This window comes from Vicugna pacos, chromosome 15 (assembly GCF_048564905.1).
Source record: "Vicugna pacos chromosome 15, VicPac4, whole genome shotgun sequence".
Classification (NCBI taxonomy): Eukaryota; Metazoa; Chordata; class Mammalia; order Artiodactyla; family Camelidae; genus Vicugna; species Vicugna pacos.
In genome coordinates this window covers 35,464,309-35,489,558 of record NC_133001.1, presented here as the reverse complement: position 1 = coordinate 35,489,558, position 25,250 = coordinate 35,464,309, and the positions used below count along the sequence as shown (strand labels likewise).

The 25,250-nt window shown below is 34.1% G+C and overlaps 1 protein-coding gene across 2 annotated transcripts in view; it reads right to left on the bottom strand.

Annotated features, from left to right (window-relative positions):
• Positions 1-25,250, bottom strand: part of HEATR5B (HEAT repeat containing 5B) — an 89,611-nt gene that overhangs the window by 28,223 nt on the left and 36,138 nt on the right. For both annotated transcript variants that reach the window (XM_006215538.4, XM_072937923.1), the window contains exons 19-26: positions 24,525-24,684; positions 21,068-21,257; positions 18,521-18,690; positions 13,510-13,654; positions 10,457-10,696; positions 9,733-9,984; positions 6,515-6,696; positions 4,364-4,432 (exon numbers count right to left, since the gene is read on the bottom strand). In XM_006215538.4, coding sequence (XP_006215600.1) covers positions 4,364-4,432; positions 6,515-6,696; positions 9,733-9,984; positions 10,457-10,696; positions 13,510-13,654; positions 18,521-18,690; positions 21,068-21,257; positions 24,525-24,684 — 1,408 coding nt within the window. The remainder of the gene's footprint in view (positions 1-4,363; positions 4,433-6,514; positions 6,697-9,732; positions 9,985-10,456; positions 10,697-13,509; positions 13,655-18,520; positions 18,691-21,067; positions 21,258-24,524; positions 24,685-25,250) is intronic.

Genomic DNA, 25,250 nt, shown 5'->3' with positions numbered 1-25,250 from the left:
TTTATTTTGGGGGGGCAGGTGGTGGAAGTAATTAGGCTTACTTATTTATTTTTAGAGGAAGTACTGAGGATTGAACCCAGGACTTTGTGCATGCTAAGCATGTGCTCTACCACTGTGCTATACCCTCCCCCCAAATCTGGTTGTTTTTTTGATGTTGAGTTGTATGAGCTGTTTACATATGTTAGATATTAACCTCTTATTGGCCATGTCATTTGCAAATATCTTCTCCCATTCACTAGGCTGTCTACCATTTGTTTTGTGTAGTAGTTTTAAGTTACTAGTTTTTAAAATCAGTACGTTTTAATGGAAACAACTTGCCCAAAAATCTATCACTTCCAAACTCATTCTACGAGGCCAGCATCACCCTGATATCAAAACCAGACAATGACATGCTAAGAAAGGAAAATTATAGGCCAATTATTACTGATGAATTAGATGCAAAAATCCTCAACAAAATATTGTAAACTGAATCCAACAATACATCAGAAGGATCATACACCACGAACAAGTGGGATTTATCCCAGGGATGTAAAGATTTTTCAGTATCCACAAATCAATTAATGCGATGCACCACATTAACAAACTGAAGAATAAAAACTGTATGATCATCTCAATAGATGCAGAAAAAACTTTTGATAAAATTCAACATTCATTTATGATAAAAACTCTCTAGAAAGTGGGCAGAGAGGGAACATATCTCAACATAATAAAGGCCATTTATGACAAATGAACAGCTAACATCACACTCAGTAGTGAAAAGCTGAAAGCATTCCCTCTAGAATCAAGAATAAGACAAGGATGTCTACTCTTACCACTATTACTCAACACAGTTTTGGAAGTCTTAGCTATAGTAATCAGAGAAGAAAAAGAAATAAAAGGAATCCAAACTGGAAAGGAAGAAGTAAAACTGTCACTGTCTGCAGATGACATGATATTATACACAGAAAATCCTAAAAACACCACCAGAAAGCTACTAGAGCTCATCAATGAATCTGGTCAAGTTGCAGGGTACAAAACTAAACTCCAGAAATACGTTGCATTTCTATATACTGACAAGGGAATATCAGAAAAAGAAATTAAGGAAACAATCCCGCTATTATCACATCAAAAATAATAAAAAACCTAAGAATAAACCTATCTAAGGAGGTAAAGACCTGCACTTGGAAAACTATAAGACACTGACGAAAGAAACTGAAGATAGCACAAATAGATGAAAAGATATACCATGTTCCTGGACTGGAAGAATCAGTATTGTTAAAATGAACATACCACTCAAGGCAATCTATAGATTCAATGCAATCCCAAAGGCATTTTTCACAGAACTAGAACAAATAATTTTAAAATTTGCATGAAAACAAAAAAGACCACAAATAGCCAAAACAATCTTGAGAAAGAAGAACAGAGCTAGAGGAATCATGCTCTCAGACTTCAGACTATACTACAAAGTTACACAGTACAGTACTGGCACAGAAACAGATACATACATGAGTGGAACAGAACACAGAGCCCAGAAATATGCCCACACACTTATGGTCAATTAACTGATGACAAAGGAGGCAAGAATATACAGTGGAGAAAAGAAAGTCTCTTCAGTAAGTGGTGCTGGGATAACGGGCAGCTACATGTAAAATAATGAAATTAGAACATTCTCTAACAGCATACACAAAAATAAACTCAAATGGATTAAAGATCTAAATGTAAGACTAGATACTGTAAAATTCCTAGAGGTTAAATATAGGCAGAACTCTTGACAAAAATTGTAGCAGTACTTTTTGGATCTGTCTCCTCAAGCAAAGGAAACGAAGCAAAAATAAACAAATGGAACCTAATTAAATTGAAAAGCTTTTACACAGCAAAGGGAACCACTGACAAAATGAAAAGACAACCTACTGAATGGGAGAAGATATTTGATAGTGCCAACTTACTCAACAGTTATGTCTTCACTTTCTTACCTGAAATCCTTAGGCCAAGATGTGCTGCACAATTCACCACTTTTGGTAAAAGGTAATAAGGTATATGAACTTAATTAAGGAATAAAGCAAGATGTGTAGCAGCACCCCATAATTAATACATGGATATTTCCATAATGAAATGCAGTAGGAATCACACTAAGAGAGATCAATCAATACTATCATCTCACTCAGCTTCATCAGGGCCAAGTCAGGGCCAAGTGAGTACAGTCAGCTCAGGTTTTGCTACCAAATAAATTATTAAAAAGCTGGTTTTCAGAGCATTTCATTATTAAGTCATGGTTAACGGATTGTGATTGTGTACCTATGTTTAAAACTTTTTAAAAGGTGAGAATAAATATACGTATAAATTATTTCATTCTTTTATAAACTTATTCTCAAAGAACTCAAAACTAAACTGAATAAAAATCAATAAGGACATTTAAAAATTGATTGCTACCAATACTGATGGCAAAAAAAAAAAGCCAGTCAAAACTGAAAATACATTACTGAACATACAATGAAATTTAAAGTGAAAAGAGATTAAATATGAGTGTGAAAATTAAGAGTTCTTATTTCTAAGGAAAATAACATATTTGAAAGACTTGACAAATATGTCTGTGAATTTTAGTAGAAATATAATTAAAAATTGGGAAAAACTGTCAAGATTGAGAATTTGGACCTAAGCTTGCTTTGCAAAAACCTAAGTACTTTCTCCACTTTAAGAACATGAAATTAGAAACTGTAATTACCACATTATGGGTATGGACTATGAAGAAGAACAAAGCAACACTGAATCAGCAAAATCATACTCAGAGAAAACACTTTAGCCTTTTATCAGAAGAGTGGTGAATAAATGAATGTACATTTATAAATTTTAAGCTGAAATAAAATATTTAAAGTATGTATTATGTTTATGATTCCAACCTGCTTTAAATGATTTTTTATTAACCCACTGTCCCTAATTATCCTCAACTGAAGACATTTGAGACTTTTCCTATACTATCTAAGAATTATTTGATTTTCAGGTTCAACATGATGTTTATTTTAGTAAACAAGCTGGGATGCCATGTTTCATGATCTGCCCAAAGCCAACTCCTTTCATAATCTTAAGAAAGGAACTTGCAACCTAATATTCCACCTGTTTCAAAACCACCTTTCCTCCCAGAAACAGGATAGGAGGTCAAAAATTTAATTAAACCTGCCCCTGGTAACGAAGAAACCTCTTACAGAAAAAGCAGCTAGGGCCACATAAGAAATAAGAAGTTTAAGGCAAATTCCATACTACTCATTCACAAGATGAAATTCAAATAGCCTTTGCTTTTCTAATGATCAGGAGCTTTGTAGGAGGTTTTATCTGCTTAAATATTATGATCTGAAACATTATTATGATACATTTATTTATACATGACTGTGATTTCTGATGTTTATATGCCAGTATCCCAATCCAAATGACTTACCTACTCAAACATGGTAAAGTATGTACCGAGATCCACAGACCTCTGTCTCAAACAAGGCTCCCTCTTCTCTCTCTGGTCTGCTGTTGTTGGGAGGAGTTCATTTCTCTGAAGGCCACCATTAGACAGCAGACTTCAGAGAAATAAATACTAACAACAGAGGAAGAGGGAACTCACTCGGCCACAAAGAGCAAAGTCAGAATTTCAAACCTATCACTGCAAACAGCAGATCATTCTCTGCACAGAGGCAACATGTAGCTTGATTATGGATTCTAAGCAATAATGACGGACTACAGTCCTGTACTCCAGAAAACTGGGAAAGGCAGAGTTCCTTCTCTTCTATTCTTAGGAAAGCAGATAAAGAACCAGATTTACTGCAAGAATACAGTTTAATATACGAATCCTTTTTCAGGATGAGGCATGAAAAAGATGAACTTATTAAACGTGTAGGAACATATGTGCTTTTGTAACTCTCTTCAGATAAGATAATACAAGAATAATTTCCTAGGATTAACTTTGCAATGAAATTTCTATATTGTGAAATTCTCTTTAGGATAATTTAATACACAGAAACTTGCAAAATCTTTCACAACCTGTGGTCAAAAAAATCTTTTATTACCTAATTATCATTACTCTATATTCTTTAATTATTGTGTATTTTGAGATTTTACTTTTATTCTAGTCCCTCTTATGACTTTCACATCTCTGTTTACTACTGGGATAGCTATTAATTCCAGAGTTGTGTCCTCAGCTACAGGGGAAAAAAAAAAAAAGGATGAAATTAATAGTTACTACTTCATCATTTCACACAGAATAAAAAGGAAACTGTCACTGCTGTATTTATGAGATAAAAATAAATACTGTTTGATTTTTCTCTCTTCTTTCTTGGAAGTGAAACTGTAAGATATCTATGACTTTATAGAAGATCACTATAGAAAATACTATTTTTCTTCTCACCTGGCAAGCTTTTGCTATTATGTCTGATGGGGTATCTTGTGAAAAGGCTGGTCTTAGAGCAGCTCCCACCTAGAAAAATGAATACAAGCATTTTATTTTAAAAGATAAGTAGTTAACATAACACCTCTGGTGTCTTTGGAGATGAAAACACAAAACACATCTTTGTTCCTTTCTTCTGTATCACATCTCTTATCTCTTTTCAGTTACAAGAAACTCAACCATTCCATTTTTCTTCTGACTTCTAGAAGATTATCATTATCAAATCTGTACGAATGCTCTACCAAATAGGCAATTAATCTTGCTTCTTTTTCCTTTGTTTTTGTTTAATAGTAAATAGGATTTTCTGACAAAGCCACATATTCCCAGAGATAACAGAAAACTGCTATCCTTTTTTTTCCTGTCTATATATCCTTGAATATACTTCTAATGTTTACCTCATGGGTGACTCTCATAGAACTGACTCAATTCCTTTAAATAATTGAGTAGTACTAAAAATCCACAGTCACTGAAAGATCTTAAAGATCATTTTACCTCAGAAAGAGAGGCTTTAAAAGAAGGTTGATCAAGAAATATTAATTTATGTACTGCTATTATATTAATAAGTAAAGGAATATGAGTTTTAATTTTAACAAGCCAGTATTGGTCACAGATTCTTAGATATATTAGATTTAATATGTATGAGCTAAATAAGGAATTAGATGTAGTCAACTCTTAATTTGAGATTTCTTCCCTTACACTAGAGATTCAGTCACTAAGGCATATCAACAGCAGTCTGGAAATCAATTAAGAGCCCTTTGCTCTGACTAAAGACACAAGAGAATTAATCACAGTATTCATACTGCAGTAATCAACTGCAGTATTTCAATAATCTTATTGCAAAGCTGGTACTAGATCCTATACTGAAGGAAAAAGAGAGTATACTAGAGAAGACATTATTGGGTTGACAGATAAAACTGAAATATGATAGATTACATAAAAGTAGTGTATCAATTCTGAACTTCATAAAATTGATAACTATTCTATGGTAATGTAAGACAATATTCCTGCCTTTGGAAATACAGACTGAAGTGTTCAAGGGTTAAGATACATGATTTAGATAATTTAAATTGTTTAGGAAAGAAAAAGTGAGTGAGTGTGCATGTGTGTGTGTGTGAGTTGTAGAGAGAGAGAAAAAAGGGCAAATGTCAAAGCAAATGAGGCAAAATTCTCAATTGGTAAATATGAATGAAGGGTATAAGATAGTTTTTTGGTACTATTTCTGTAAGCTTGAAATTATTTCTAAATAGAAAGTTTTTTTTTTAAAAATGCCTTCATTCTGATAGTTTGAGTATTTGGGAATAAATAATTATAGACAGGTTTTCTACAGCCAGTGGGGTTAGGAAGTATAATTTCTTTACCTGGATGGATAGACGGAAAAACATCGATTATATATTATTCACACTTTTTAATTTTGTGTATGTGTTAGCATAGCTACTAGGTGAAGTATGATGTGTCTGGAGTCAAGATTTTGGAATAATCACAGTAAAAAAGAAATGTTTATTATTTCCTTGCTGATGTAAATTTTTTTTTTTGCTTTCACATAATCCACCATTACTCAGATTAAATCTATTGTACCTCATTTGAATATAAATAAAGGTATAAATATCAGGAGAAACAAGTATATCTCTGTTTAGAATAAAATTAAAAAATCTTTTGAAAGTATATAATTCTTTCAGTAATACTTTAACTTATTAAAAGTTAATTTATCCTTCAGCACACAACAGGTGATTGCTTTTTATTTTTAAAAATGCTTATCAAGTCTTGACATATAAAAATAATGGCAGCAAATCCACAACACTCTTTGGCTGTTCCTTTTATCTCTACACAGCACAGCTAAATACCTAAACACAAGATTGGAAAGCCAGCCTGGAACATCTATTCTAGTTTTATCACTAATATTATATCAAGACTTAAAAATAGTAACAAGTTTTATACTATTGTTTCTTCAACTGTGAGTTGATTCAAACTATGTCACAGACTATGGGAGTAAATATATGCATTAATGTGAATAAATAGGTTACAGGTCCAAATACGTTTCTCCAGGGAATCTTCGCTCCTTTAACGCCTACTCAAAAGATCAATTTTAATTTTGAAACATATAGAATATCTCACATTAGCTTGATACTGCTCCAAAATCACATGTCCTGGAAATTCTGGCTCAGGCACAGACGCAAACTTCTTGATAATGTCCTCAAGTGCTTGGAGCCCAGCCATCCGCAGCTGGTTACTATGATCAGTTGCAGCCATGAATGCCATGCGAATCAGGTCAGAGAGATGAAGTACCAAGAGGTCATCTAAAAATAAAAATAGAAAGCAAAAAGTAAAACTTTTCCAAAAGTAAGTGTCATAAAAATATAAAATGAAGTAAATTTCTTTAAAAAAGCATTTATGATCCACATGTTTCACCATGTTTAGAAATAACAAAGATACACTTTCAAGAGAGCTTCCATACCATGATCTCTTAAGTACACTGGTAAGCCTTTACACAATGTGATAACACAGATGAAGTTATAGGATGTATAATGACATTGGAAGCAAAATAACTGATTACCACAACTTTCCCCAAAAAAGCTTGTGATCTTTTTGTCAACAGGGATTGACAAACTTTTGTAAAAAACCAGAAAGTAAATATATTTGCATTTGCTGGCCATATAATTTATACCGTAACTACTCAACTCTGCTCTTGCAGTATGCACATAAACCATATGTACACAAATGGGTGTGCCGTGCTCCAATAAAACTATTCACAAAAACAGACTGTGAATTGGACTGAATTTGGATAGCAAGCTATAGTTTGCCAACCTCTACTCTGGAAAAGACTTTTATAAGGATAAGATGTAGAAAAAGGAAGTCTTTTCCTGTTAGCCTTAGAGTAAAGGCTGTCCTGGATCAGCCCTATTAAAGCTTAAGGCAAGTCTGAAAAAATTCAAAAGATACCAAATAATTTAGCTACATCACAAAACAAAATCCAGCACTATCACAAAATCCAGCACTAACATAATAAAATTTGCAATGTCTGGCATCTAATGGAGAATTACCACAGATGTAAAAAAAGCAGAAGAATATATCTCATAACAAGGAAAATGAAAACAAAAACCAATGAACAGAAATGTTGGTCCAGAAATGAAAGAGATAACAGAATTAGCAGATAGGGACTTTTTAATAGATATTATAAATAGCTATTATAAACACATCACCTAAATAAGAGAGAAAACCACAAGTGGGATTTCTAGAGATATAAAAAGATATCTGAAATGAAAAATACACTGAATAAGATTAATAGTGATTAGATACTGAAAAAGGAAAGACTGGTGAAATTAAAGATATAGCAAAAGAAATTATCTTAAGAATTTATCAAGCTTAAGAATTCTAAAAGATCATGAGGCTGCAAGGCTCTCACAGTCTTTTTTGAAGCAGTGGTAATTCTGTGGCTCAGCCTGATCCCAAATCAATTCCTGTTTAAAGAGGGTTTTGTTGTTATTGCTATTGTGAACGTTACTAGCATATTCCAGTTTTTTTACATGCCTACCTAGAATAGCAATTTTAGAATTTTAACTCTAAAAAAGAAGATCTATTTATTTTGGGGAGGGGAGCAAAATGGAGAGAAAAATACTTTCGGCTAGAAGCCCCCAATGCTTCCTCACTTAAGGAAGGCAAAAACACACCATCAATAAAAACTAATGATATAATAAACTTTTGCCAGAATTTGGGAGGAAATTTCCAAGGTGGAAGAAACTGGATTAAAATGGGCTTATTCAGATTATGCCAACCCAAAAGTAAATAAAAAGACCCATTAGTCCTCCTAATACGCTCTGTCACCTAATTTACAATTTATATCAATCTAGAATGAAAAACTAGGCAATTGTTTCGGGAATGAAAGTTTTGTTGCTTCTGTACTCAATCTCTACATAACAGCCTTTATGAAATTAAGACCTCTATCTTTTGTCTAAATCTAAGGAAATGAACTCCTAAAGGGGCACTGAGCAGAAATTCTGAAATAAGGAGAGAATTAGGGGACTGATAGAGGTTTATTACATTCTGGGACTTTCTGACCCACAGAACTGTAAGTTAACAATTTTCTGTTACTTTAACCCACTAAGTTTGCTGTCATTTATTAGAGCAATAATAGAAAACAAATATAAGCAGCCTCTTCTACCTGGAAAACCATTTTTCTGCCTCTAAAACCCAGCTTCAAGATGACTTCCTCTGTTACATCTTCCCCGGCTCTTCAGGAAACAAACAGTCCTTTTTTATGCTCCCAAAGTATTCTTACCATTCCACTATTGGGATATATAATTATTTGAGTGACAAATCTGGCTCTTTGTCTTCTAGACTAGAAATGCTTCAAAAGCATGGACTATGTTTTTTTTTCTCCTTTGGATCCTCAATGTATAGCAAAGAATAGGACTCAGTAAATATCTGATAGATAATGACATGAAAAGGGACACTATGTTCATGATATATCATGCTTTGCTAGTATTCTATATTCAGATTCACATTTTATACATAGTGTATATACTACTGTTTTACTTTTCATTTGTTTGTTTTTTTAATCCATTTGTGAGTTCTACTGCATCTTATACACAATAAAATAAACTGAAAGGCATTTTTAATGTATAGACTTCAATACTGATGATATATATAATGTGTCTTCAGATATTTAAAAAATGACAGGATGATGAAGAGACAACAAAATATAAGATAAAAGAGTCTGTTACTCTGCCACTTCTCTCAGCTTCTCTGGGTCTCTTCACTTGTAAGTGAAGATACTGGACCTGATGATCTCTTTGTAAATTCCCTATAATATCTGATTCAGGAGATATACGGCATAAAAGCTTACAAATGATCAAAAAGTAAAGGGTTTTAGTAACAAACAATTTTCACCTTTCCAAAAATACCTAACAACATTTCTGAAATCTGAGAGTTTGAAATCTGCCATGGTATTCATGAATTCTGACATTCTCCATAGCAGGGGACTGCAAAACTCACTTTATGCACTTTAAACTTTTGCCATCTCTTTTACAGTGAAGTGCTAAAAGTAGGATAAGGTACCAAGGAAACCAAAGTTACTGCCGTCATTATCCTTTGGGCAAATGATTAAGATAAATATATCTTAAGATAGGTATATAACTTTGGACCACTTTTTTCAACTTATCTTCCAAATATGGATCAGAAGATGGACAATATGTAGAGAGGACGGAAAACAAAGGTAAAAGGCAAAGAAACTTACAATAAACAAAAGGCACAGTCTAAAGCATGTTACAAAGCAGTAAAATATTTCAAACTTATAAAAATACTCTGGGGAAAAGAAGCACTGATTTTAAATTTACTTGTAGGGTTTCGTAGTTTAGCAGAACGTGCCATGGCAAGATCAAAGTGAGCCTGGTCCGCATTCTCACACAAATTGATGATTCGACACAGGCAATCAGCAGCAAATACTCGAGTGGCCCAGCGAGGTGCCACAAAGGGCTTTGACTTATCTTCTTCTCCTAGTGTGGTAAACATGGTATCATCATCCATCTCATCTTTCTTTTCAAATTCTTCATCTTTTCCACTACTTAAGGGAGTTGCAGTACTCATATCTGTAACAAAAATAAAGGCATAACAAAAATAAAGGCATAACAACCTCACATATAGTAAAAATGATGCTTTAGAAATAGCATTAATGTTTGAAGATTTCTAATTTAAAAATAGACTAAATTTTCACTTTGAAAACAGTAGCACTGGCAAATTTCTTCTTTTAAACAATCAGGAAGAAACCAAGGAAAGGATACATAAAAGTATTTTACATATTTCACTAGTTTACATTTTATGTCAAACTACAGAGTAACCTGGGATTTTTATATACAATAATTTAATTTGAACTTAGTCATTTTCCAAAAAAATAACCAAAGTTCATTAGTTTGTAATATATTTGACCTTCAACATTTTACAGGGATTTATAGATTAACAATTATTAATATTTTTAAACATAAGCTCAAATTTATATATCTATATCTATATAGAAATAATTTTCCTTATTTTAAGAACACATTTTATGTATTGAATACGTACCACTAGAAGCTGCTAGGACATCTTTACAAAGCATTAGCCAATGGGAAAGTTTTTCTACAGCCAGCGATGAAAGCATATGTCCCAAAGTATCATGAATATCAGAACATAATTTTCTATCTGTCTCCCGGTCTAGCATTCCAAACAGAAGTCCCTCAAGACCAGTTTCTGTTATATTAACACCTTGGTGCCGGCAATGGATATCACTTCGAGAACTAACTCCAGGCGCAAAAGGACTGACACCTGAAAAGCAATTTTTACAAATGAACTTGTGTAAGATTTTATCGTATACTACAGGCAACAATTATGTTAAAGGCCATGATACACATTTAAATTCACAATAACAACAAAATGAGCTAGCTATATACACAATTTAACTATAGTCCACAATTTACATATCTTTAGAATTACAATTTAATCTGACAATAAAGGTAAAAAGCCTGATCTTTAAGACTGATTATTCTGTGGTATTTTAAGCAAACCTCCATGGAATGCTCAGCAAATGTATACTTGATTTTAATAAGAAAAAAGTGTGGGAAAGAGACGTACTTCTAATTAGATTTAATTTAATGGACGGAAAAAAATTATTGCTATATTTATTGCATGAACAAATTGAAACTTATTCGGTCTTATTGTTCAAATTTTTAAAAATCTATAAAGCTAGGACACAAATTATAAATGGATTATATCCTAAAAGTTTATTTTAAAATTGAGAAAATCCTGTCCAAGAAATACACAATCAAAAATTGTTATGAAATAGTGGTTACATTTCTTGCTTTATCTGAAAATCTTATTCTTACAAATAGCAGGAGTAGAACAACTGGCAGCCTTTAAGAATAAATACAATTAAGCTCCACATAGACTAATGCCCTCTGAACCTTGAAGGGAGTGAGATGGAGGGATGCAGGCTGAAAAGTGGCTCTTTGTAACTGGGTTACTCCAAAGACAGAATAAGGGAAGGTCTGCAGAAAACCGACATAGTGATGGGAATTCAAAGACAGTGGGAAAGGTCAAAAGAGAAGGTTCCAAGGAAGGAACATGACAGAGAGATTAGGCACAGAGGCCTAGTTTTCACTTAGCAGTATATAGTGAATATCTTCCCGTATCAGGAATTATATTTCCACAATGTGATTTTCATGGCAACACAGCAAACCATTGAATCAGGAGTACATTAACTGATTAACCACTGAGGATGAATTCCTAAAAGAGGAATTGCTAGGCCAAAGTGGTAAGCACAGTTTGAAAACTTTGAGAATACACTGAAAAAAAATCCTCCAGAAAACTTGTATAACTTTACATTTCTACCAGCAGTATAAGAAATTTCTCTTTTGTTCATATCTCTCCCCACACCGGTTAAAATCACTATTTTTAATCTTGGTCACTTTTATAGAAGAAAAATGCTATCCTATGACTGTATTAACATGCAACTATTTAATCACTAGAGGTTAAAGATATTTCATATGTTGATATTTCTTCTTTGATAAAACATCCTTTCGTGTGCTCTAGTGATTTTTACAGACGTGTAAAAGAGTTAACCATAGCAGGTCTGAGACTACTCTATTAAGGCCTGATATTACAGATAGTTCTTGGCTCGAATCTGGGAATTGGGTTTCAGCAGAGTTCCCGTCATTTCCTGATAAAAGTGGCTTACTATGCCTAAACTGTGCATACCAACAATATGGTTTATGCTGAGCACCTGCTTGCCTTCTGAGAGTCTGAACTTTGGTACAGGCTAGGCAGATCATGCCTATCTGACCCACTCCCAGTAAAAAACTTGGGCAATGAATGTCTAGCAAGCTTTGCTGGCAGACAACATTTCACATGCATTGTCACGCCTTACTGGGGAATTAAGCCTTTCCTGTGTGACACCATGAGGAGTGGACTCTGGGAAGCTTGTGCCTGGTTTGCTCTGGACTTCACTCAATGCACCTTTTCCCTTTGCTGATTTTGCTTTCTGTCCCTTTGCTTAAAAAATCATAGCCATAAGTGTGACTATATGCAGTGTCTTCCTAGTCAATCATCAAACCTGGGGGTGGTCTTAGGCCCCCTGGCACACTAATTTGTAAAAGCTTTAAAAATATTAATATATACATGCATACATTCTAACAAATAAGCACATTTTGCAAATATTTTCCCCTCTCTTAGCTTGTCTCTTTCAATTTTGATTATAGTGACTGACATGTACAAGTTCTAAAATTTTTTATGTATTCAGGAGAATTCTGCAATTACTTATGGTGTCATAGATTTCTCTGCAGAAAGCACCATGTTGACTGTTGGACTTTTATATAAGAAACTTCTTTTGCATTCTATAATACAGTATGCTTGTTAATAGAGCTCTTATTACACACACTATGCTAAAACTGAAGTTACTTTGGTATCTTGCTTCTTAGTACCCAAGCAACTTCTATCCATTAGAAAGTTCTTAGTAAGTAAAAATTGTCTCTCACAACAGGGAAAATATCTCTATAAATTAAGTTCTGAAAAAGTTCCCAAACCATCCCAAGAGATCAGAAAACTAGCTATAAATTCAAGCTATACTTAAAACTCTCCAGAAAACAAAAAGAGCTAAAGAAAGCAAAGATCTACCTTCCCACCCAAACATCTACTGACACTTAATAGTTTTATTGGTTACTTTGGTCTTACCTTCTTTGAGGAAAAGTTGTATCACAAAAGGTTAACCGCTGTCAATGCCTGGAAGCTTTCAGGTACCCCCCCCCCAAATAGATAATCTCTCTTTTCAGACGCCTATTACAAGGAAATATCCCTAAGAGTTACTCATCCCTTATAGAGCTTAAACATACTTAACGGATGGCAGAAGTATCTTGAGAGTAACGGCTACAAAAATTTTTTTAAGCTATAAAAATTTTAAAAACGAAAAAATGTAAAATTACCAAGGAAACTACACAGGAATTTTAAAAGTGATAATAGTTTTATTTTATTTAAAAGAATTTAAAATGGACCGTATTTAAATGCTAAAACGTTATTTAGGAAGTAATGCTCATTTGAAATGTTAAAATATTTAAACAAAAAGAATATTGACAGATAACATAACTTACTAGCTCCACTGCTCTCTTTGTCCCCTGCATTTTTGGCCAGGCTCATGGCATATTCACATACTTCAGCTGCTTCTCTTTGTGCAAGCTGCCGGAGACATGCCACAGCTGCTCGTCGAAGTAACAAATGGGAACTACATAAGTGAACCTGTAAACCATAACAATTTAAGACTTTTTTGTAAAAAAGAAGAAGCAGCTGTAATCTCACTTGCCTAATGAATATATCTTAACACTTTACTTGTGAAGAGTCTCTTCATTTAACCACCTCAGTTGTTCAAAATACAACCAAATAATGGTCTTTTGCAAAAACAGTAATTCCAACAAAATATATATAGAATATTTTAGTAGCTTATAAAATAAATGCCCCAAGACTTGGGCCCTAAAGATCATATAATGTACTTAGATAAAAAAATCCAGAAGGATCTTTTGCACATCTTACTTTACAAATGGTCCTACTAAACTCTGTCATCGAAATTTTTCAAGTGCTTAGAGATTATGTGTAGTGAAATGAAAAGTTAGGGGACAAAGCACACATTAAGAATTGAAAGCAAAAGAGGATATATACTAAAATAAAAAAGCCCAAATCAAGCAAACATAAATATCTGAAAAGAACTGCAAAATGGATCCTTTTGGTATAGAATTTGTTTTTTAATCTCAAAAGTTCCTGAAACAATAAAGTACACTATAATATATGAAGTAAAGTGTAAGATGCAGCACGGCATAATAATTAAGAGCTCAGGCTCTGGGAGCCAGACTGGGTTTCCTGTGTAATCTTAAACAAGTTACTTAACTTCTCTGTGCCTCATTTGCTCATATGTGAAATGAGGATAGAAATTCCTCACAGGAATATAGTGAAAACAAAACAAGTTAAAACAAGTATTTTCCTTAGAACAGTAGATGACACATGGTAATCGCTCAATAAATGTTAGCTATTATCACTATTACTATAAATCTGACTCATCAAGAAAATATTATGTTCCATATGCTGCTTTTAAAGCAATAATGTGAATAATAAATCTTAGAAAGAATCCCGTCCAGATATGATGGAGGGGAAAATTATTATGTGGAATACACCACCCCTTCACAATGCTTCACAAATGCAGATAATGCATTTTTATGTTGTTAATATATTTTTTGTAACTCTTAGTTTTGCATAAAATTCACAGTTGATGAAATTATAAAAGAAAACAAAAGTGAGGAGAGAAAACCTGACAGGTTAGATTTTTTTCAACAAAATGTTTTTTTCATTTCTCTTCCTAAAAATGAAGACGTTTTGGAACTTTCAAATATCCCATAATCAGAAAGGTTAAGCATGGCCATATGAGACGGGAAGAACAAGTCTCTCCGAGTTTCTGCCTTCTTATCTGATGACATGGGCATTCAGCTCGAGGGCATTCATTCTCTCACTGATATCTACAATTTTCCCAGATGACATAAATGCCATGTGTGGAATAAATCTGGACAGGAGAATGAGTAACTGTGGTCACATGGGGTAAAAAGCACCCACTTGCTGGGAGGGAAATAACTATTCAGAGTGGTGACTGTTTTTTCAAAAACACATTTTGAACAGTTCTACCATCATATACCGTTTAATACTTTAGTATCATTAATAAAGATTACTATGGTGAAACTCACCTCTCAATACACTTGTTGAAAAAAAATCACATTTCATTTGTGTTAGGTATTACACATGGTATCACATAATATGGCCATTTCTGGTAGCAATGACTGAATAGAGATGAACATGAAATTTATAAAAATCAGAACTTCTTTCACTAATTTGGATGAATCCGTGTATATACTATTTTTAGAGAGTGTCAAAAGATCTCGTAATGAAGGCAGTCTGAGGGCATCTGACAATGCGGAAACAAGACAGTCACCTAAGTGGCCCTTGTTCTCATTGTTATCTGCCATGCCATCTCCTTCCTACCAGCTGCCTGCAATCTCACTACTTAGTTTTTTGGAAGAGGTGCAGGAAAGTGCTCAACATGCTTGGTAATAAAACCCTTGATATTTTGCTAAGGAAATCATTTTGAAGACATTATCTTGTGTTAACACATAGGAAACTCATTGTGTTCTCTGTAGCTTATTGATAACGTCCACCAAGATATAGAAATTCACGTTATTACTTTACCAGATCCTCTTAAATGTGTCCCATCTCATAAGGTCAACCACCATAGCATAACCACATTTAAGGAGAAAAAAATGGAAAGAAGAACCAGAGCCCAACTTGAGGCATGTGTGTCTGCATCTTCATCACATTTGTCAGTTGCCTATCAAAGCTGTATCATTTAACAAGTTCACTTGCTCAAGAGATACCATTTATGCCCTCAGAACTTGGGCATCAGGCCATGGCTTTTGGCAGGATGGTACATATCTTGCAGCAGTATGCAATCCAGTGTATACTATTAGTTGACTATTTCCTTTGTGGATGTTCTTTGTAAACATCTCATGTGCATCTGGTTTCTGCTCTGTGGCAATCAAACTTCTTGATGGTCTGAGACTGATTCAGTTCCCCCTGGTCTACGGTGAAAAGGAGTAAATCTTGTTGGGTAAAGCTAAATATACCACACCAGACCTAATATCTAAGATCTTGACCTTTCAGTTCCTTCACCTAATCCTGGATAACCTTCTCTTCCCTTTCCTCCACAATATCCTCCCACAGTTACATCTATAGTGCCCTTCTTTCTCCCTATACGTCAGCCTCCTACTGTCCTTACCTTCCTTCCTCATCCAAATGAGATTTCATAATCCATCATTTCAGCACCATCTTGTTAACATCTTTCCCTCTCCCATTCTGTTGACATTTAATCAAATCTGCTTGGCCAAAGTCCAACTACGAATGTATCAAAGTATCTGGCTGCTCACGATCTTTACACATGCAGGAGAAAAATCTCTCAACTAGATGAACTGGTACCAGCATAAGTCACACGATGGAACCAAAGGTCATTAACCTCTACTGAACCCTCAGAACTATCATAGAATATTATAATTCTACAGTTACTTCAATCTCCCACATCCCACTCTTCTCGAATTTCTAACCCTCCTTTTTGCTTCCTCATTCACAGAACCTTATCTTCTCTTTCACTTGATTAAGAAAGTACAAGTTATTAGATGATAACTCCTTCAACTTCCAGCCACCAAATCCATAAATCCTCTACACTTGTCCTCTCCTCTTTTCTTCATGTTGCACTGAAAGAGACATCCTCTACTTGTGTCCTGCAAACTATCCCATTGGAAATCCTGGATGAATAATAAATCCCTCTCTGCCCCACCCTACTGGCTCCATCTTGTCAGTATTTAAACATGCTCACTTCTTCTCAGTACTGTAGGAGAAAAAGCATCTCCGTAGACCCCATCACCCCCTCAACCTATTGTCTTCTGCCCTCTCTTTTATAGTCAAACTTCTGGAAAGACGTTACTGTTCATATTCCATATTTAACCCAGTGTGTCTGGGCTTCCATTTATACCACTCTACCAGATGAGCTCTTGCTAAGGACATCACGGGACAGAAGTCAAAGGACACACTGTAGCTGTCATTTCATTTGATCTCTTGACAATATCTGATAGAACTGACCACTCCTCTACTCCACTTGACATCTGTGAACACTACAACCTCCATTTTCCCTTTCATCTCTCTGACTGCTTTTTCATGTTTTTTTCTGATTCTTTTTTTTTCCCCTAAATTTTATATGGTGGGGTCCTCATTCAGTACTCTCTCCCTGGCAATCTCATTTACTCCTATATCTATAATTTACCATCTAAATGCTCATGCCTTCCAAGTTTTTCTCTCTAACCTGACTTCTCTTTTCTGAGCTTCAGACCCATGTAACTATTCAAAGGTCTAAAACTGAATTAATGATACCTGCTCTTCCAGACCTTCTCCTATTCCAATGTTGCCAATCTCAGTAAGTTATATTACTATGCTTAGGTCAGGAACCTGGGTCACAACCTTTCCGCTGTAGCCAATTAATTTCTATTGATCCTTTCTCCTAAATATCACTTGAATGCATATATTTTTTCCCATTCTCACTGCTACCAACTTGGAGAAGTCATTATCATCTCCTTCCTTAGACCACCATAATTACTACCCTGTAGAGTCCATTCACCACTGTGCAGCAAGAATGAAATGTAACAAGTGCAAATCTGATCATATTACTCCTCAGTGGAATACATTCTAATGGTTTCCCATTGCTTGCAGAATAAAGGCCAAAGTTTTAATACATCCAGGAAGTCTGCCTGATCTGTCACCTGGCTATTTGTCCAGCTTCATCCTGTTCCCCCATGACCCACCTCCCCCTCTTCTCTCCCAGCCTTAACCACACTGAGTAAACAATTCCTTAAATGCATCCCCTCCTTCCCATATTTTTCCCTTTGCCTAAAAATAAGTGCTATCTACTGCAATATCACACTTTCCCCCAAACTAACTCCTATTTATACTACAGTTCACACTTTCCATGCCATTTTTTTAGGGAAATCTTTCCTGAATGCCTGGGATATGATAGGCTCCCCTGTCACATGCTCTCCTGTAGCCTTTTGTAGTACTCATGTGCAAATAATCATTGTTGATCATGTTCCCTTATAAACTATAAACTCCATTATGACAGAAGCATCATCCTGTCTCATCCACAAATGTATCCCCAGGGCTTTGCACGGTCCCGACACGTAGCAGGCTCTCAATAAATATTTGTTGAGTCAATCAATTAACGACCGTGATCACAGCAACAGATCCTCAGAAGTTATCAAGCAAACTTTAGGGATCAAAATTCTGAGTGGGAAAGACTGAAAATATGATGACCGTTTAGCCAAGAAATAAACAGTTCACTAAAATATTTCTTAAAAAGTGAAAAAGAAAATCAGTGAATAAAATAAATAGCAAGAAAATGACTACTGCAGCTGAAACTCTAGAATGCACAACCCAAGAAACTCACGTTTTTTGAGCTAGTCTGATATTTTAGGAAACAAATTTGGGGCTCCCTAACTAAATCAATGAATGAAACAGCTTTATACTTACACAAAGGCTAGGAACGAGACTAGACAGATTGACATGTCGTGGTGCAAACATGTGAAGCTGCTGAAGGCAAGATATGGCAGCTGCTTGGACCAGAGAATCTGAATGGTCCTGGGTTATTGCACAACCCACCAAACAAGAAGAACGGATCGTGGAAATTGTTGCTCCATTCCCTAGGACCAAAGTCAAAGAAAATGCAAAATACAATGATCTTATTAGTATCCCCAGAAATATTCCCAGAAAATAATTACCTTCTAAATAATCTCCTTCTTAAAAAAAAAAAAGTACACCTGAAACTAACACAACATTGTAAATCAACCATACTTCCATTAAAAAAAAAACTATGTTGAATTAACATTAACCAGTATGTTTGTTCTATGGTTAGGTCAGGTACTGCAACTGCTAAATCAATAATCACTATAAGAAATGCCCTTAACTTTTTTCCCCTTACATTTTATCAAGCAAATAAAATCTTCCAGAACAGGAATTAGCAAACTTTTTCTTAAAGGGCCGCAAGTAAATGTTTTTCACTTTGCTAGCCAAGAGGCCAAATCCACACAACTCTATTATATAAGTACCTATATAATCATTTAAAATATAACCATTTAAAAATGTAAAAACCATTCTTACGTAAAGCGCTGTTGAAAAAAAAAAAAGCCAACCAGGCATCTGAGCAGATTCGGCCCATAATCCAGTTATCTGCCTGTCCTGTCTATCCCGTTTAATAAAGTCATTCCAAAAATTCCTTTCCCTGAAAGCCAACCTTCAAAGTCACTTTTTAAAGGTTGTAAGCTACAGCACAGGGAATACAGTCAATAATACTGTAATAAGTTTATATGGTTACAGATGGTTACCAGACATAATGTGGTGATTAATTCATTATATATATAATTGTTGAAATACCAAGTTGCACACCTGAAATGAATATAATATTGTAAGTCAATTACTATTACTTCAACTAAAAGCAAAAAAGGAGTCACTTTTAAGATAAATAACCCTCTTTCTGATTCCTATTCAGATTGTTTTAAAAACAAAGTCTGCAAAATCCATAGAAATGATTTCAAAACACAACTGTTTATGAATGATGATAATATCTCTCTCTTAGATTTAGCTAGCTTTGTATTTATCCCCTGATAAACTATACTGTCTTTTAAATCCATCATTGTTTTATTTGAAAGAGCCAGAAGATTCCTCATTCTCTGGTTCTCTGTTCAAACAATAGTACCACTTCTATTATATAATATTGTCAAATTTTATTTTCCTAATAAGAATAGTGGCAATTTTTACAGAGATAGGGAAAATAAGTTGCAGTATTATTTACACTGTCTAAGACACAAAAATGTCTTAATTGCCAGATATAAGTGATGTGAAATTTTCAGCAATGCAAAATAATTTTGCACACATACAGAGACCAAACAAGGAAATTAAAGTCATGCTAAGAGTCACATTCTAGTTTGAAATACACACTGTCTCATCATCTTATCAGAAAGCACTTGGTAAGCACCTATACTTATTCAAAGGCACATATTTATTCTCTCCATACCCTTATGATATTCACTGGAAGGAAGAACTATCAACTTTCTCAAAGAGGACCTGAGTCCAAGATAGAGACATGTCTAAATCACATATTTTTCAATTTCCATATTCTTCCTTAAGATCTTTTCTTTTTTCTCTTCCTTCTTTTTAAAAAAGTATCTGTCTGAATGGATATTCAGTGGTTAAGAATATAGGCGAAGGAAATTTATCTGAGCTTCACCTCTGATTCCAACCACTCATTGGCTATATACAGAAAACCGTAGGAAAGTTCTTAACCTCTCTCAGCCTCAGTATTTCATCTGTAAAATGGAGAGACATACCTTTATCAGGACTGTTGTCAGAATTAAATGAGGTAATACACACAAAACGCTTGACCCACTGAAAGTTTTAATAAATGGTAGGGGAAAAAAGGGAAAGCTCTGAAAGTGGCTTATATATTTTGCATAAACTCATAGTAATTTTCTGATCTTCTGATCTAAGTGCTTAATTTAACCATTAGTAGAATCATATCAGAGTTAAGTGCATGATAAGAATATGGGCCTTAGGATCACAAATCTGCCACTCATTAGTTGAGTAACTCTAGGCTGGTTACTTATCTTCTCTGAGCTTCTTTCCTCAGAGAAAAATTAGATAATATTATCTTCCTTAGAGTCAGGGAAACAAAAAAAGTGAAGCTAAAGTCCATGAAGACAAGTGGATGGCTCTCCAGGCCAAAGGAACTTTTTATCTTTGACTGCATGGGGCTCCCAGTAACGTATCACTTAGATGTTCTCTGCTCAGAACTTTAACACGCACCTGCATATCACATGTTTGCTGCAGGGATTAAATAAAATAGTACATATAAAAAGCAGGGTTTCAGGTGTTCAGTAAATTGCAAGCATTCAGTACATAGCAATTATTATTATTATTATTATTATTACAAGGTTTCTTTAGGCAATGTGATGGTGACATTTAGGAAGTTGAAAGACAGTAATTAGCTATCTAGCTCCTTTAATTTTAGATGAATTTACTCACCTTGTAGTTCAGGGCCAACAGTAGTTATTATAGCACCCAAGCATCTACCCAAACACTGATGAACTTCTGTATGTGAGGGTGGAACTGTCAACAGCAAGGTAAGAACCAGAGATAATGTTGGCTCCACATATCCACGGTACATTGGGCCACTGGAATCCACTATCAACGCAAGTGAATGAAGAGACCAAGTCTAGAATAAAATATAATTTTATTTTAGTTTTAAGTGATAAAGTATACTGAATTGATATTTTAACTTAAATTTTTATAATACTAACGTCTTAGATTTTAATTAATAATCTAGAAAAATTTTCAAATATATTCCTTAAGAAATAGAAGGTAAGCACATAAGCTACCAGTAGCCAATAACCAAAGAGACTGATATACAAATGCTACGTTTAAAGTTTCTCTGCATTGTGGCTTTGAGTGTCAGAAAAAAGTTTCACTGATGAACTCATTTCCTCTATTATAATGTTCATGTGTTTCACACTTCCACAAGACAATGATTTACATGGTAAGTATTTGATTTAGTGGATGCTATGGACATCAAATATACATTTATTGTCTGGAGTATATATATTTATTATCGGAGTTTTGCTAATTAACTAGGCTGAAATAAAACAATGACCATACCAATGTTCTGTACTCAGATATACTTCTCAAGCAATGATAGTCACACCACAGCTCTTCAAGTGCATCGAACAATTTCAGGCCCTAATTTCTGTTTACTAAGCACAAATAATCTTAGCGGTTAATAGTATTTGCAAAACTAACCCAGAGCAATGTACTGTCATCGACATAGGCTTAAGAAAATGAAAAATCCTTTAAGCTGCTCACATCCACCTGTCAAAGAACTTAACTTTTATTTTTGCTGTTGGCAGCTCCAAAGCAGAGCTTCACTATTAGGCTGAGGACAGAGAAGTCTCAACAGAGAAGTTTCCCAACTTGTTAACATGGTATAAAAAAATGCATACCTGATATCTACTACCTGTCAATATACTCCAATCCTAATGAATTCAGCAACCTGAGCTGGATAGTTATGTACAGAAACCACACTTACTGACAAGAGCTAGCAAAAAGTATTACAGATACAGCAGCCTGAGGGAGGAAGACCAGAATACACATTTGGAGAAAAAAATTAATGGAAGAAACAAAAAAGTATTTTAGTAAAACTATCATAAGGATTTTTAAGGCAATATAATTAAAGCACAAAGGAGATTCTACAAGTGTTTTAAAAAAACACACCCCCCCCAGGATTTATATTAAATGTTCAATAGAAAAATGGAAAAAAAGAATAATTATTGCTAAATAATAAAATCATTATCTTGAAGTTCAAATGGAAGATTATCCTTCAAAGGAGTGAAAATACAAAAAAATTAAAATAATGAGGAAAAAGACGAGACCTAACATATGAATAGGTACCAGAAAGAGAAAAGGAAAAGATAAACTTACAAAGAACCTGATGAAATTTCTAAGGTGCAAGGATAGAAAGAAAAATTCTTATATGTTACTAAACCAAAATATAAAGTTATAGACATACAGACATATTTCAGATAAGTTTCTTAGCAAAAGCAATGAAAAGATGCAGAAAAAGATAGCTATGATGTCCATAAGCATCCATTAATTCAGAAATTTATTACATAAGACACTGTCTTTTGGGAGTGTGAAATACATGCATAATACAAAAGGAGAAAATGAATTCGTCATTAAAGTTTTATTTCTGGATATACAAAGTCACACTGCAGAGAAACTTTAAAGACAGTACTTGCACATCAGTTGCTTTGATTATTGGTTTATAAGTTATCTTTCACTTCTTAAAGAACATATTTGAAACTTTTAATAGGTAGCTGATAAAAACCTAAGATGTTAGTATCTATGGAAATTTAACTCAAAAAATTAAGCTATTATTAGCCTCTTATTTGCAATATTGGAATACAAAAAGTACTGAAACATTTATGAATAGTGAAAAAAAAAGGACTGTGTGAGGAATAGTATACCCAACTAAAGTATTAAAATGTGAAGGCAAAATAAAGTCACTTTTTTCAGATATGCAAGGAATCAAAAAGCACACCACTTCACGACGTATCCTAAGATTATTACTGCTGGAGGAAGGTTTCTATCAAGTAAAAATAAAATAAGAACAAAGATCTCAAGACAGGAGTTGAGGATACAAAAAAAGAAAACGTAATTGAACAATAAATCTCCAGTAGTTATAACTAAATACATGTATACTACACTATAATTCAATTGTGAAGTATAAATTTTGAGTTAGGATTCTTAAAACAGAGGAGACTTTGGAGAAAACTAAGAAAGAATGTTATTATACTACTCTTGTGCAGATACGAACCGAAATAGCAGCTTTGAGGGAATGTAACTGGTCCACACTACAGTAAAATGTCATGTCATAGAAAAAGAATCATGTGAAGCGATCACTTAAAGGAGTGTGGTTTTAAGAAGTTAAAGCAAGAGAAGGTGACGATGAAAGAGAACTAGCACCAACTCTTTGACATAAAAGAAGAAAGCAGTAACTTCTTATGGAAAATAATTTCATAGTTGTGTTCTTTTCTTCCAGACTAGTGTGAACACGGTCTTTTAAATAAAGCAGCACAGCACCTCTTGAGGGGCAAGATCACTTGATTTTTATTTTTAATTTTTTGGGACTTAGGTGTGTTACACAGCTGAAAACCTTTACCAAGAAGTCAAAGGCAAACTAAGCCTGTAGACTAAGAAGTCTCTGGTGGATTTAGCATCCTTTTCTAATGGTGAAGAAACTCACTTATTAACAGACTAATGGCAGGCAGTAATGGTGATCAAACTTGTCTCTTCTCCCAACTTTTGAGTCCCAGTATGAAGCTGGCAAGTTGAATGCTGTTGAATTCATATACTTAGTATTTTTAGGTGCATCAATGTAAAGTGGCAAATCAAGACTGTAGGATATTTTCACACATGAAGCTCTTGCCTCTTACTGTAGTTATATCTACTTTTGTACAAAATATTTAAGGAGGAAAGAAAATAAAATTAAAGGAGTATACTTGAAGATTCAACCAATGACGCTGTACCTGAGTTAGGGTGTCAGAGGGAGAGACAGAGGATGATTATAAAAAGAAATTTGAAAAGAAAAAAGAAAAAAATGAGGAAAACAAGCAAAGAAACCAACAAAACAAAAAAAATTTTTTTTTCAGTCAGTCTAACAAATGTAAGGAAATCAGCCTAACAAATGTAAGGAAATAAAAAGAAGAGGAAACAAGAACAAAGGATAAAAAAACAAACAAACAAACAAAAATATGCTTCAAGGACTGTTATGAATGGGTTAAATTCCCAGATTTAGGATTGGGTTCAAATACCAAATCCTAATAAAATGGCAGAGAAAGACCCTAAGACATTTTTCCTAACAACTCATCAGAATCATTTTCCTTAAAGTAGCATTTTTTAATTTCATAATAAAAAGTCAATATTATACCTGGACTTCAGAGGATGTTCCATCCTGTGCTAGAGCCAATAGAATGCTGACACTGGTCTTCAGATGTTGTCCTGAGCCAATACCACCAACATAACGATGCAAACAACCCAGAGCCAATGAGTGCCCAGTTCTGGATACAACATCTCGAGCTGATTTTAATCTGAAAAAAAGTGAGGCTTTAGGGATTGTTTTTTCTATCTCCCTACAGCAATAACAAGCATATGAGTCACATTAATAAAAGGGATTTATTCTGGAAATCAGAAAAGATTACAATCATGATTACTTCTTTCTCTACTCACTAACAAGTTAGAGATTTAACTTAAAATGGTTGGTTAAGTCATACATTTCACTGAATAAAGCCTACCTTAATTTTAGAGCAAATAGGAAAGAGGAACTGCAGCTTCACAGTTTTTAATATTAATTATTCCTTGAAAAGACATCTGAAATGTATTTTTACCACTGGTGTTTTAAATCAAAGAATAGTTTTTAAAATTGGTTTTCAAAATACACACAAAAAAGGTATTTGTATTCACAAAATCACAGAAAATCACAGAACTTAAGAAGTTCCCTATAATTATGACTGGAACATCTTTCAGTTTAGATGGGCCAATCTTTTTTCTATGTGAAATGTATCTTTAATGAATAAATAAAAAGGAGATATTGTATATTATTTTTTACAATAAGATTTACTGAGATGCATTTATACAATAAAATTCACCAATTTTA